The 15,813-nt window shown below is 35.2% G+C and overlaps 2 protein-coding genes and 1 long non-coding RNA gene across 3 annotated transcripts; 1 reads left to right on the top strand and 2 right to left on the bottom strand.

Moving 5' to 3' along the window:
- Positions 1–1,903: 1,903 nt before the first annotated feature.
- On the bottom strand, positions 1,904–3,321 carry LOC108477352 (probable disease resistance protein At4g19060). The gene has a single exon (XM_017779865.2). The coding sequence runs from the start codon at positions 3,032–3,034 to the stop codon at positions 2,033–2,035; it is 1,002 nt and encodes a 333-aa protein (XP_017635354.1). The 5' UTR covers positions 3,035–3,321; the 3' UTR covers positions 1,904–2,032.
- A 763-nt stretch (positions 3,322–4,084) lies between these two features.
- LOC108477716 (protein BOBBER 1-like) lies at positions 4,085–5,182 on the bottom strand. The gene has a single exon (XM_017780222.2). It carries the CDS (start codon positions 5,043–5,045, stop codon positions 4,236–4,238), a length of 810 nt encoding a protein of 269 aa, XP_017635711.1. The 5' UTR covers positions 5,046–5,182; the 3' UTR covers positions 4,085–4,235.
- A 3,669-nt stretch (positions 5,183–8,851) lies between these two features.
- Positions 8,852–10,471, top strand: LOC128285604 (uncharacterized). Its single transcript, XR_008276102.1, has 3 exons — positions 8,852–8,981; positions 9,898–9,939; positions 10,391–10,471. It is a non-coding gene; the product is annotated as an uncharacterized LOC128285604 (long non-coding RNA).
- Positions 10,472–15,813: the final 5,342 nt, after the last annotated feature.

Below are 15,813 nucleotides of genomic sequence, written 5' to 3'. Positions count from 1 at the left end.
TCTCTACATATATAATTTTCATCAATTTAGTCATTAAACACTTCGTTAGTTGTGTAGCAATTTTAACTTGTAAATTTTTACTATTTGTTTAATTTCTTTAAAACTCCGAACAAAATTGATAGTTATAATTTTAAAAATAGTCATTTTTGTTTGTCTTATATTATATTTTACTCATTTATGTTTGAAATATTATGTTTTAGTCACTTATGTTATCGTTTTGTTACGAAGTGGTCACTCTACCATTAAGCTCCGTTACCTCCCTAACAGTGGTCCTACGTGGCAATCCAAATGAATTTTAAATGTCAACTTAAATATTCTGCGAGACAGTCAAAGTTAAATTTATTTAATTGAAAACCTATTTTCATCCTAACAATTGGGCATTCAAGTTGGCATTTAAAACCCATTTGGACTGCCATTTAGGACAGCCGTTACGGAGGTAATGAAATTTAAGAGTAGAGTGACCACTTTTTAACAATAATGTAAGTGACTAAAACGTAATATTTCAAACATAAGTGACTAAAATATAATCTGAGACAAAAAAAATGACTATTTCTATAATTTACCCTATAAATAAATAACATTTAACAAGCCGAAGCCAACTTTATCTACTCAACTAGATAATCTAAAACTCCATAAACACTTCAACTTACTAGGATCCCTAACCGACCCAAACAAGCGAAAAAGGAAGGAGAAACTAAAGAAACCCTAAAAGCTCCTGTTCAAACCAAATACTCGAGCTTGAAGCATTTTTGTTTTAGATTTAGATGATGACAAGCCAGATCAAAGCGAATACAAAGCCATAATTGAAATATTAGAACGATTGGGCGATGGATTTAAAGGATATGAGAAGCCTTGATTTATACTTTCAAATATTGAGGGTAATCAAATTTAGGAGCGAGTAAAACTCGATTTGATTCGAAAAAAATTTAAATCTTGAGTCAACTCGAATTAGTAATTCAAGTTTCGAATTTGAATCGAGTTGAATTTTATAATTCGAATAACAGATTGTTGTATATATACTTTTGGCCTTTGTTAAGTTTGAAAATGAGTAAATTGATCTCTCTCAACAAAAATTATAAAATAGTTTTCACGATTCAAAATATTTATAAAAAACCCAAATTTTATAAATATATATTTAAAAATTCTAAATATATATATAAGTTAAAAAAATTTATAGAATTATAATTTTGGAACCTAAATAAGTAAATTAATGGTTCAAGTTTATCGTACTAAAGTTTTTTTTGAATTTTTTTCAAATATATATGGTTTCAAATTTATGTGTTATAACATGAGATTAGTTATACTGTAATAAGATTTTAATTTGACATGTTTAATTTTTTTTAATTTAACTCGAACAATTTCACTCGATTCGACTCGCTTTGTATTTCAATTCACTCGACTCAATTCAAAAAAAATTTGAATCGAATTAGGATGATAAAATAAGACTCGTCAACTTAATTAGCTCGAAATTTCTTACTTAATTTGATTCGATCAAACACTCACCACTACTCAAATCGATTTCAGTAATAATCATTAAAAAAAAAGGAGAGAGAAGAAGGTTATATAGGAGTAATTCTCAAAGAAAAAAAGATAAATGATGGCTTTTAATAAAATAAAAGGTAAAAGGGTTAGGTATAAAAAGAAGGTGATGAATGATAGTAATAAATGGAAAATTTTTGTGAAAGCAACCAAAAAGATTAGCTTTTTGAGCTAGGTGTAAAAAGTTATAAAATAATTAAATATATTAAATAAAATTTGTAATTATTGACAGTTAAATTTATTGAATTATTTAAATTGATAACATCTGCAATATTTTTATCAATAATTTGATGGTTGAAAGTTTTTTGCGGTACTTTGATGACCAAATAAAAATAAGCTAAAAGCTGAGGGACTAATTATGCAATTTACAAGAAAAAAAAGAAGGAAAAACTTGGGAATTAAAATTAACTACCATGGCAGGCAAAGAGCAGAGTACAAGCAAAAAGGTTCATCAATTCCAAAATACAAATACAAGAAATAATACCACATCTAATTAAGCATGAAATGTGGAGTGAGTGGACACAGTGTGGTTAGCTTTATTTTTGTCCTTCTTGATTTCACCCATCATTCGTGCAGCCCCAGGTAGACCTCCACACCTCTTCATCAGTTCCTCCTTCACCTTGTTTGAAATTGTTGTGTCTTCACTTGTCTTTTTACCTTTCACTGCCTCGTTGTATATCCACCAGCAGCTGTTTGGATCATTGAGAGGCTGAAGTCGATGCAAGTTGTCGTCTCCCACCACTTTCTTTGCTGCTTCCTCCGACCTACACGTCACGATAACCGCTCCCCCTTTCTGCTTTGGAAGATGTTCATCGCTCAAGCATTTCTTGAGTTCTTCATAATACCCGTCTTCCTCTGCCTCCCCCACATCATCTAACACAATTAAATACTTGTTCTCCGCTAGTTTCTCCCGATGATCGCTCAGGCGTCTAAGAAGATGAGGCACTTCGGATTTGAATTTGATGATGTCCCCTGGAAGTGTATCCTCAATTTCCTCTACCACCTCCTCAGTTTCCTCTACCTCCTCCTCAGTTTCCTCTGCCTCATTCCACAAGCTTATCCAAAACATTTGCGTGTAGCTACTCTTCACCCTCTCATTTCGGAGAATGAACCTGCAAAGGGCTGTTTTGCCAACACCAGGCAGCCCTACAACACCGATTGTCTTGAAGGGTTCATCCCTAAATCCACCTTTGAGAAGCATTATTTCAAGCGACATCTCATCTTTCTTAAAACCACGCACAGCGGCTGCAGGCTTATAAGTCTTTTTAATTTTTTTCTTCTCTGATGAGGTCCCTTCGCCGGGATTGTTTGGGGTAACATCCCCGTTTGAACCTGCAGGTGGGGCAGCTGCTGCTGTGGCCGATCCATTCTGTTTCTTATCTTTATTTCTCCAGAAGCGAGAGGAACTCCCCTTGCTGCTCTTCTCTTGGGGTGTCAAACTCTCTTGGTACTTGTCGTACAGGGTCTTTTTCTGGTGTTCAGTGGGTGCGGCCATATTCTATCTCTCAAACTCAAAGCTGCTTCAAAGTTGAGATCTTTTATATTACTACTAGTACAACCGAATGGTTTAATAGAGAAGAGATTCGCAATGATTATCACTCGGCTGAGATGGGAGAGGATGGATGGGAAGACACAGGGAGTGAAAGAACAAGGAATCCTATGCAAAACCCTCAAAATGATATAGAAACATATTCACTTGAATGAAAGAAAAAGAAAAGGTTAGTGGGACCCTATTTTTATCACTAACACATCACGACTCTTATGGTCAATGAACAAAGTCGAGAGCTTTAAAAATTTTATGAATAAAAAATTATTAAAAAACTGCTAAATTCTCACATGTTGCAGCCAAGCGGGACAACTTTTTTAATCATTAAAAATTTTACTATTACAACATCCTTTGAGAAAGATGGATACACAAGATAATTTAATTATTGTTCCCAAAATTAATAATTAAATAATTTGGATGGTTTTAGCCCTTTTTCTTAATATTTTTGTTTCTTGTTTTGAGATAATGTGCACTTTAATCTTTTATTTTATTTTATTTTGGCATTGATTCTTTAAAATTATGTATGTATATTTCATTTTAGGTATGTGTAATTTTTAAAAAAAATTATGAATATTTTTAAATTTTGAGATAATATGTAAATTGTCAAATCAATATTGCTCATATTTTAATTTTCCCGTCAACTTTTTCATAAAAGAAATAATTTTAAAAATTAAGGATAAAGTGATAACAACATTAAACAATAAAAATTAAATTTATTTTCTTTTTATACTAATCAGAGAGACTCCAGCAGACTCGATCCAACTCCAACACCTTTAAGAAGAAAAAGACATTAACTAGAACAACAAAACCTTGGGCCAGATAGATGGCTTCAGTTATCTAGAAGAACACAAAGCTCTCTAGTGTCGTTATGCAAAAGCCTTGGGCTGTTTTCGTGCATGAGACGATCAAACGTAATTTGGGCTTAGCTCGGACAGCATTGGTTCAACATGTTGTAGCATTTGCATGGAATATACTAGTATCATTCATGAATATCTCTCCTTGTTCCTAAGGAAAAACCTTGATATTATATTATGAAACACTGATAAACGGATAAACAACTAATTGCTGAGATTAGAGTTTGGTGCTAACAAGATACTGTTGTTTACTATCTAATTAAACCTTAAAGATCCTAAACCTTTGCTCTTTATATCTAAAACATCTTAGCATTGGTGATGTCAAAATTTGGATTCTGAGCAATGAATTTCTTGAGCATGTTCTGGTTCTCTGTCTCCTGATTGGTGGGAAGCCCCAACTGCTTCTGCCTTTGGTCAAACATCATCTTCTCCACAGTGGACCTCGTTTCCATGTCCAAATCAGACAACTTGCTCTTCTCTGGTTCTGCCTTTTGAGTATCAATCTCCGGTCCTCCCTTCAACAACGATTTCCACCAACTGGTTTTGTCGCACTTGGTCATTAGCAAATATATTACCTTTTGGTCCTCCAAACTCCAGTACGAATCGTTAGGTTTCACGGTCTCGAACAACTGCCCATCAACAATAGGAGTCTGACCCTTGAGCCCAACCTTCAAATAATCCTTCTTTACATCGCATATAACGTCCCTGGATTTGGTCCCCAGAGGGACAGGAATTGTAACAGTAACCTCTTGCAGGTTTTGTCCCCATGAATGGTTCTCCATGTCGAGACCGTTGTCTTTGTTTGGGTTTAGCTTCGGCTTCGGCTTCGGCTTCTCCTTGATCTCCTCTTTTTCCTTCGTCTCGTGCTCTTTCTTTGCTGCCTCTTCTTTCATTGTCCTTTCCTTGATGTTCTTCACAAGAGATGATATTTTCTTCTCCACAGAATCGGTGTTGAACATGTCAGAGTTTTCGGACACAAAGTTGAAGGCAGATTCGAGAAACCCTAGAGGATTTGAAGGGTCTAGAACTGCATTGAAAGACAAAGCAGAAGAAGTAGATGATTGCTTGTTGTCTTCATCTTCTATGTAACCAGAGAGGATGGCCATGGTTAAATTAATTCTTGGGGGGGGGGGGGAGAGGGTTTGAGGCGTAGAGAAACAGATGATCTACTAACTATTAGGTCTTTTTTTCTTCCTTGAAGGAGACTTAAGGCGTCGAACGTAGATATAGGCCTGGAGTATACGAGTTCAAATCAAAGTGGGAAGCCCTTCGTCACAGATATATTAATTCAGTTTGCAGCATGTTTTTGGGCAACCTACATGTATCAAAAAGTTTTTATTTTAAGCATTTAAAAATAAAAAATTATAATTTAATCTCTCACCTTACATAATCTAATATGTTCTAAAAGATATTATTAACTAGAATTTTAGATATTATTATTATTTAGAAAATACAATTTTGATAGCCATATATTAGTGATTTGGAGGACACCTCTTGTAAAATATTTAGTGCCTATTTTGGCTAACTCTCCATCATTTTTCTTCGGCTGAGAGGCATTTATTTCCACGGTGCTCCTTTGTCCAATTATGAAGCATGGTTCAACGATCCTACTCACATTGGACCTAGTGCCCAGGTGGTTCAACCAATAGTGGGCCAAGAAATCTTGAATGGCAATGTGGGTGGGGGTTTCCAAGGATTACAAATAACCTCTAGTTTTTTTCAAATTTGGCGAGCATCTGGAATAACTAGTGAATTACAACTCTATTGTATTGCAATCGGTGCATTGGTCTTTGCGGCCTTAATGCTTTTTGCCGGTTGGTTCCATTATCACAAAGCGGCCCCAAAATTGGTATGGTTCCAAGATGTAGAATCTATGTTAAGTCACCATTTAGCAAGGCTATTGAGATTTGGGTCCCTTTCTTGGGCGGGGCATCAAGTACATGTATCTTTACCGATAAACCAATTTCTAAATGCTGGAGTAGACCCTCAAGAGATCCCACTTCCCCATGAATTTATCTTGAATCGTGATCTTTTGGCTCAACTTTATCCCAGTTTTGCCGGGGAATTTGTAACACCCCAAACCCGGCCCAGACGTTATGGTCGGATCCGACATGCCACATCGAAGCATTCAAAACATTTTATATTGTTGATCCAGAAAAACTTACTTAGTGTTTTAAAAGATGATTTCATTATAGGTTAAAGTGGATGGAAGCTGTGTACCAGGTAGGAAACGGGAAAAGAGGAGGTGAGTCCATCGGACTGCTTAAGTACCAAGCTCCCTTCAGATCCAATCCTAGACATGCACACCGCCATTGCCACACCTTAACGTCATGTATATTTCTAGAAAACCGATTTGATTAAGTCCTTTTTAGGAAAAGTGATTAATTTTGGAAAATATCTTCATTGCGGAAGCTTTGCTTGTTGTTGTGTTATTTTTAAATCAATTACTGTTTTTGAAAACGCGCCCTAAAGCTATCCAATTCCAACAGTTAATATAAGTAATACCTATCTTAATAAAACATATCAAAACCATAAAAAATAATTAAACGGCCTTATTACAACTTAAAACCCAAATCATAAAAATAAAAGAAAAGATGTCCAATTCACCGGAAGAAAACAGGAATTTGTAGAACGTGTGGCCACTCCGAATTCCCTCACAGCTCCAAGCCCACTATGGTTGGGGTTTACCTACGTGGATGAAAAATAAGGGTGAGTTTGAGAAAACTCGATGTGTAAAATAACCCAACCATAGTCTAAATCACTCAAACCACGAAGCGAATAAGTTAGCCTTAGCCTGAGCAGTTTTCGAATGAAGCCCATAGGCCCATAATGAGCGAGCGAGCAGATATTACATGTTTATGCAGAAACCCAACCCAGATTCATCCATAACACCCCCGTACTAGCCTTACACCATGTGGGGAGGCTACTCGACCCACCCAACAGCTACACACTGAGTTTTTCAGAAAAAACTCATGTCCCCATGCAACAGAAATAATATGTCATGGCATACGTATACAGAAACAGAACATCATGCTTTTCAGAAAAAAATAACCCTAGGGGTATAACGGTAATTTTGCATACATAAGGGTGTTCAAGTAATTTCACTATTCTTAAGGTTTTCATACATAACATAGCCATTTACGTACGATCAAAAACACTTACCGCGTTTTTTTACCAACTTGGGCCCATTGGCCCATTATCCCGTTTTTGGCCCATTAAGCCCAAAAACATTGAAATGCACGGAATCGCGCACTCTGCAGTCTTATCACTTTAATTTACCATATACATCAAACTATTAATATCATGAACATTGGCACACTCGCAAGATCTCAAAATACCGACTTTTCGGCTTTTGTCGATCTAGTCTATAAGAGGGTGTTAGTTACACACCTGTTTGAGACGATATGCTGACGAGATCCACACACGAACTGCCTACAATTGGATTACTAACACGTTAATCTAACTATTCAAACACGAACTACATATTAACCCCATACCATATTCGGCCAACCACACCTACAGATCATAGTAAGCTTATAAGAAATCAATAAGCAACTCATTAACAAATTTTTGTCAATGTTTACCACATAATCAAAATTTCACTGCAAGCTGTCTTCCTGAGCAACAGTCACTAAATCATTTATAACTGGAGCTACGAAACTCCAAATCAAGTTCCGTTAATTTTCCCTGAAAATAAACTCATATATCTTCTATCCATAAAATTTTCAGAATTTTTGGTTTAGCCAATCAATACCAGATTTTTCTCAAAGTTTCTCATGTTTCACTGTTTGACTAATCTGACCACTCTTCTTTACGAATCAAATTTCTCATTGTACAGAATTCAAAATATGTTCTCGTTTATTTATTTGAAACTAGACTCATTAAGCTTAAATTACATAATTTACTCAGCTTCTAACTCATCTCCCACAATTTATGGTGATTTTCCAAAGTCACGTTACTGCTGCTGTCCCAAGCATATTTATTACCAAATCACTCTTTCACACACCTAACTTGCATGCATGTTATTTAAACATGTATATCACCAATCAATCATCACATATCTATGATTTTACTTAAGTATAATCTCCATTTCATCATTTTAAAGCACAACATGTTAGCCGATTTTTCCCTTAGCATCTAAGGCACATGCATGCTCATTTGTTTAGCTCAACTTCACCTATCTTCCATTTTTCATCAAAAGAACATGAAACAACAACCATTTCCTTCATTTTAATTCATGACTAAATGCTCACAACACAACTAAAAACCAAAATATGCTTCAAGAGTTAAGGTAGAATCAAGAAGAACTCATGAACCTCAAAATAAAAGCAAGGTACCAAGAACTTACCTTCAATTTTCCTCCTCCTAGTGACCGAATACTCAAGAGCTTTCTCCTCTCCTTTCTCTTCTCTAACTTTCGGCTATGATGAACAAAGATGGACAAAACTTTGTTTTTTTCATCCTTTTGTTATTTTATTACCCAACATTTTATGTAACGCCCCAATTTTCGGGAATTCTGTGAATGTTGGCAAAATTTCATGCTTTGATTTTGTCATTTGTGAGTGAAATTATGAAATAGAACCTATGTGAAAATGTTTGAAAATGCTATAGGCTAAATTGAAGTGGCCAAATAAATAGGAGTGCAAAATAGGAGGATTTGCATTACAAACCTTCCATTTTACATGAAGTGGCCAGCCATCATGTTGTTGTAGACAATATGAGCACTTGATATCCATAATTCATGGTACAAATTGATAATGGGTTAGGTAAATGTTCCATGATAATGGATTAGGTAAATATTCCATGATAATGGGTTAGGTAAATGTTCCATGATAATGGTTTAGGTAAATATTCCATGATGGGCATTTCATGTCTTTTGTATTAAAGAATTAAATAGATGAAATATGAAATTTTATTAAAAGAAAAAGGGGTGAAAAGAACAAAGTTTTGTCCATCTTTGTTCATCATATCCTAAAGTTAGAGAAGAGAAAGGAGAGGAGAAAACTCTTGAATGTTCGGTCACTTGGGGAAGAAAATTGAAGGTAAGTTCATGGTAGTTTGCTTTTATCTTGATGTTCATGAGTTCTTCTTGATTCTACCTTAACTCTTGAAGCATATTTTGGTTTTTAGTTGTGTTGTGAGCATTTAGTCATGAATTAAAATGAAGGAAATGGTTGTTGTTTCATGTTCTTTTGATGAAAAATGGAAGATAGGTGAAGTTGAGCCAAACAAATGAGCATGCATGTGCCTTAGATGTTAAAGGGAAAAATCAGCTAGCATGTTGTGCTTTAAAATGATGAAATGGAGATTATACTTAAGTAAAATCATAGATATGTGATGATTGATTGGTGATATACATGTTTAAATAACAAGCATGCAAGTTAGGTGTGAAAGAGTGATTTGGTAATAAATCTGCTTGGGATAGCAGCAGTAACGTGACTTTGGAAAATCACCATAAATTGTGGGAGATGAGTTAGAAGCTGCATAAATTATGTAATTAAAGCTTAATGAGTCTAGTTTCAAATGGAATAAACGAGAAAATATTTTGAATTCTGTACAATGAGAAATTTGATTCGTAATGAAGAGTTATCAGATTAGTCAAACAGTGAAACACGGGAAACTTTAAGAAAAATCTGGTATTGATTGGCCATACCAAAAATTCTTAAAATTTTATGGATAGAAGATATATGAGTCTATTTTCAGGGAAAATTAACGGCACTTGATTTGGAGTTTCGGAGCTCCAGTTATAAATAATTTAGTGACTGTTGCTCAAGAAGACAGCTTGCAGTGAAATTATGATTATGTGGTAAACATTGACAAAAATTTGTTAATGAGTTACTTATTGTTTTCTTATAAGCTTACTATGATCTGTAGGTGTGGTTGGCCGAATATTGTAAGGGGTTAATACGTAGTTCGTATTTGAATAGTTAGATTAATGTGTTAGTAATCCAATTGTAGGCAGTTCGTGTGTGGATCTCGTCAGCATATCGTCGCAAACAGGTGTGTAACTAACACCCTCTTTCTTAGTCTGGATCGACAAAAGTCGAAAAGCCGAAATGCCGAAAACCGGTATTTTGTAGATTTGCGAGTGTGCGAATGCTCGTGAGATAAATCGATTAATGTTTTTGGTAAGCTGCAAAATTTGGACTGCAAAGTGCATGATTTGTAACGCCCCCACGCCCGAGACCGTCGCCGGAGTCGAGTATGAGGTGTTACTAAGCTTAATTTAACATATTTAGAACTTTAGATTATTTATTTCTACATTCGCAGCTTTTAAGCTACTTGCATCACAGTCACAAGAAAAATCATATCTCGAGTTACGAAACTCGAAATCAAGATCCGTAAATTTTTCCTGAATCTAGACTCATATACCTATCTACTAATTTTTTTTTTAGAATTTTTGGTTGGACCAATTAGTACAGTTTATTAGTTAAAGTTACCCCTGTTTCAGGACTTGACTGGTCTGACCTCTGTTTACTACGAACCATATTTCTCTCTGTACAAAATTCATATGAATATGAGGTTTATTTATTCTGAAAATAGACTCAATAAGGATTCTGATAATATAAAATACACTACCTAATTATATCTTTACAATTTATGGTGAATTTCTAAAGTTGGAACAGGGGATTCAGAAACTGCTATGACCCTGTTTCACTAAAATTCTAATATCTTCTAACATATAATTCCTTTACTTGTTTCATTTGTTTCATGTGAAACTAGACATAATAAGCTTCCATTTGATATGTAGTCCATCACCAAATTCAATTTATATGATTTTTAGTAAATTTTCAAACTCACGTCAGTGTTGCTGCAGTATTCTGTTTATGGCAAATTTCATCCCTTTTTATGAGTTTTTATGCACTAAGTATCTTATTAATTTTCCTTAACATCAAATATAATCTAAACTAACTATTTTCATAATTTATCATTATCAAGCATTTCCTCAACCATTCCATCACCATACCATAAGATCATTTACACAAAAGGTATATTGCTATACATGCCATACTTAAATTTACGAGCCATTTACCAAAAGTCTTACGGATAGTGTGGTGAGCCTTGACCTATCCCGACTCTGAGCTAGCTTGTCCAAAACTACAATGAGTAAGAAGGAGGGAGTAAGCATAAATGCTTAGTAAGTTCATATGCAAATAATAAGTAACATAACAAACAGTCATACCAATCAACATTAGCATGCATCACTAAAACACGTATCACATTTCTAATCATTTTTCATCATCTTATTACCTTATAGTGGTTGTATCAATACTCAACCCGAGGGTTAAATACATACCTGTCCAAAATATCCATTTCATATCACTTACCAATACGTCTCTTTACATCTCGAAATTTTCCTCCATTTGAGTAGAACTTTACCCGTTGAACACATCGGAATATAATTCGGATACACGGATAAATTGCACATAAGTGCTACATATTCAATCAAGCAATCATGTAACCCGCCCATAAGCGAACTCGGACTCAACTCAACGAGCTCGGGCGTTCGCATCCATAAGTGAACTCGGACTCAACTCAACGAGTTCGGATGCCTAGTTACATCTCACGAACTCGGACTCAACTCAACGAGTTCGAACATTCGCATCCATAAGTGAACTCGGACTCAACTCAACGAGTTCGGATGCTCAACCATCCTAGTGACATGTCACTTGTATCCTAATCTATTCCTAAGGTTCAAACGGGCTTTTTCCCTCGATCACTTATCCTTGCCGTCTTCCGTAGAATGCCGAAATCAATACTCGGTAACAATTATATTTAACAAGTAGTTCACATAATTTACATATTATTTGAAATTAACCACAAAGCATACATTTCATAATAAAATTCAGCATAGCATATAATTAACATCAATAACTTAAAAATAACCATTATGCTACATTATTTACACATGAACTTACCTTGGTACCAAAATACAAAGATTTTGCAATTTAGTCCACAATCTTTTCTTTTCCTCGATTGAGGTCGATTCCACGTCTTTCTTGATCTAAAATAACACATTTAGCTTATTTAATACTCAAATTATCAAATTAATCCTTAACTCAAATTTTGGCAAAATTACAATTTTACCCCTAAACTTTTGCATATTTACATTTTTGCCCCTAGGCTCGGGATTAAACTTTATTCCTTATTCTTATGTTTTACAACATGCTGATCACTTTTCTCTTCTATGGCAACATCAAATTCTCACTCTAACATGTACTTGTGACTATTAGGTATTTTTACCGATTAAGCCCTTTTACTCGTTTTGCTTAAAATCGAGTAGTACAAGTTGTCTAACATAATTTAAAACTTCATATTCTATCATAAAACATCAAAATACACAAATTTCACCTATGGGTATTTTTCCAAATATAAACCCTAGGTTAAATTATTGCTAACATAAGCTTTATCGAGTTCTAGGGATCTCAAAAGCGTAAAAATCATTAAAAGCGGGCTTGGAATCACTTACTATGGAGCTTGGAAGCTTGAAACAAACCCTAGCTATGGAGAACCCTTGAAATTTCGGCCTAATGAAGAAGATGGACAAAAATTGGCTTTTAATTTTGTTTTTAATTCATTTTAATAACTAAATGACCAAAATACCCTTACTACTAAACTTTCCAAAAATTCCTTCCATGTCCTAATTTGTCCATGAACTTAAAATTGGTCAAATTGCTATTTAAGACCTCCTCATTAATATTCCAAAACAATTTCATACTAAAAACTTCTAGAATGCAAGTTTTGCAACTTATTCGATTTAGTCCCTACTTTCAATTTAAGCACTTTAGGCATAGAATTTCATCACGAAATTTTCACACAATCATGCAATCATATCATAAACATCAAAATCATTGTAAAATAATTATTTCTATCTCGGATTTGTGGTCACGAAACCACTATTCCGATTAGGCCCTAATTCAGGATATTACAACTCTCCCCCCCTTTTAAGGATTTTTGTCCTCGAAAATCTTACCGGTAAACAGGTGTGGGTATTGGTTTCTCATAGTTTCTTCAGGTTCCCATGTAGCCTCTTCTACCCCATGCTTTTGCCACAACACTTTCACAAGTGCAACACTTTTATTTCTTAATTGTTTGACTTCTCGAGCTAAAATTTTAATCGGTTCTTCTTCGTAGGTCATATCTGGTTGTAGTTCAATTTCTGTCGGTGAAACTACATGTGAAGGATCCGAACGATACCGACGTAACATAGATACGTGGAACACATCATGAATCTTCTCTAATTCGGTGGTAATGCTAGCCGATATGCTCTGGGTCCAACTTTTTGGATTACTTCATACGGCCCAATAAAACGCGGACTTAATTTGCCCTTCCGTCCAAATCTAAGGACTTTCTTCCACGGAGACACCTTTAAAAATACTTTATCACCAACTTGAAATTCAATGTCCTTTCGTTTTAAATCTGCATAAGATTTCTGTCTATCTGAAGCAACTTTCAAACAATCTCGAATTACCTTCACTTTTTCTTCAGTTTCTTTTATTAGATCAACTCCATAAATCTGATTTTCCTTGAGTTCAGTCCAATACAAAGGCGTCCGACATTTACGACCATATAATGCTTCATAAGGTGCCATCTTCAAACTTGTCTGATAACTATTATTATAAGCAAATTCTATCAACGGTAAATACCTTTCCCAACTACCTTGAAATTCCAATACACAACATCTGAGCATGTCTTCAAGAATCTGAATTACTCTCTCTGATTGTCCATCAGTTTGTGGATGAAAAGCGATCTTGAAATTTAACCCATACCTAACGCGTCTTGCAACTTTTGCCAAAACCGTGAGGTAAACCTTGATCTCTATCTGAAATAATCGATAATGGTATTCCGTGTAATCTAACAATTTCTTTAATATACTGATTCAGCCAACTTGTTAAGAGAATAATTAAATGCGTCATCAAATAAAATGAGCCGACTTAGTTAATCTGTCAACTATCACCCAGATGGCATCTTTCTTTCCTGGAGTCAATGGCAATCCTGAAACAAAATCCATAGTAATCCGATCCCATTTCCATTCAGGAACCATAATAGGCTGGAGTAATCCTGAAGGTACTTGGTGTTCGGCTTTCACCTGTTGACAAATTAAGCATTTGGACACAAACTCTGATATATCTCTTTTCATTCCATTCCACCAATACATTTTCTTCAAGTCATTATACATTTTCGTACTACCGGATGAATCGAGAAATAACCACTATGTGCTTCTGTAGGATCTTTTGAATCAATTCCTCATTCTTGATTTTCAAATCCGATCTTTAAACATTAAGCACCCATCGAACCAATTTTGAAATCTGACTCTATATCTACTTCACACTGTTTTCTCTTGGCTTGCAAATCTTGATCATCTTTCTGAGTTTCAGAAATCTCTTGTAAAAACATTGGTTTTGCTCTTAACTCTGCTAGAATCGAGCTATCATCTGACACGTTCAACTGAGTGTTCATAACTCTCAAAGCAAACAACAACTTTCTGCTCAAAGCATCAGCAACCACATTCGCTTTTCCCGGATGATAATCAATAACAAGCTCGTAATCTTTCAACAACTCCAACCATCTTCGTTGTCTCAAATTCAAGTCTTTTTGTGACATCAAGTACTTAAGACTTTTGTGGTCGGTATATACCCGACATTTTTCACCATACAAATAATGTCGCCAAATTTTCAAAGCAAACACCACCGCAGCCAATTCCAAATCGTGAGTAGGATAATTCCTCTCATGAGGTTTTAACTGCCTCGAAGCATATGCCACCACTTTTCCTTCTTGCATGAGCACACACCCCAAACCATTTAGAGAAGCATCACTATACACCACAAATTCTTTACGATTCGGGCTGTACTAACACTGGTGCCTCTGTTAATAACTTTTCAATTCTTCAAAACTCATTGACATTCTTCCGTCCATTCAAATTTAACATCCTTTCGGAGTAATCTAGTTGTAGGAGCAGCAATTATAGAAAATCCATTTACAAACCGCCGATAATACCCAGCTAGCCCCAAGAAACTTCTAACTTCGATTCACGTTTTTGGTGGTTTCCAATCAACAATGGCTGAAATTTTACTAGGATCAACCCGTATACCATCACGAAACAATATGACCCAAAATCCAACTTCCGGAGCCAAAATTCACTTTTACTAAACTTAGCATACAATTGCTTATCTCTCAAAGTTTGCAAAACTATCCTCAAATGCTCAAGATGCTCTGTCTCATCTTTTGAATAAATTAAAATATCATCTATAAACACCACAACAAATCTGTCCAAGTATGGTGAAATATGCGATTCATTAAATCCATAAACACAGCAGGAGCATTTGTCAACCCGAATGGCATAACTAAAAATTCATAATGACCATACCTTGTTCTAAAAGCAGTTTTAGGTACATCCGACTCCTTTACCCAGATTGGTAATACCGGATCTCAAGTCAATCTTTGAAAACCATGTCGCTCCTTTTAGGTGATCAAACAAATCATCAATTCTCGACAGCGGATACTTGTTTTGATTGTCACCTTGTTTAACTGCCGATAATCAACACATAATCTCATAGAACCATCCTTCTTTTCACAAATAACACGGAGCACCCCAAGGTGAAAACTTCGGTCTCACAAAACCTTTATCACCAACTCTTGCAAGCTGCGACTTTAATTCTTTCAACTCTGTTGGTGCCATTCTATATGGAGAAATCGAGATCGGAGCTGTTCCCGGTATCAAATCAATACCAAATTCTACTTCCCTGACTGGAGGCAAACCCGGCAATTCTTCTGGAAATACATCCGCAAATTCACACACAACCGGCGACTGATTCAACTTTCTTTTCAACTTCTTTTGTATTAATTACATACGCCAAATAAGCTTCATAACCC

The sequence above is a fragment of the Gossypium arboreum genome, chromosome 12 (genome assembly GCF_025698485.1).
Source record: "Gossypium arboreum isolate Shixiya-1 chromosome 12, ASM2569848v2, whole genome shotgun sequence".
Classification (NCBI taxonomy): domain Eukaryota; kingdom Viridiplantae; phylum Streptophyta; class Magnoliopsida; order Malvales; family Malvaceae; genus Gossypium; species Gossypium arboreum.
The sequence above is the reverse complement of the archived record's forward strand: the minus strand, read 5'-3'. Positions and strand labels throughout refer to the sequence as shown.

Bases quoted from the DNA above. Each gene is read 5' to 3' on its own strand.
- LOC108477716 (XM_017780222.2), bottom strand. From the start codon at position 5,045: ATGGCCATCCTCTCTGGTTACATAGAAGATGAAGACAACAAGCAATCA.
- LOC108477352 (XM_017779865.2), bottom strand. From the start codon at position 3,034: ATGGCCGCACCCACTGAACACCAGAAAAAGACCCTGTACGACAAGTAC.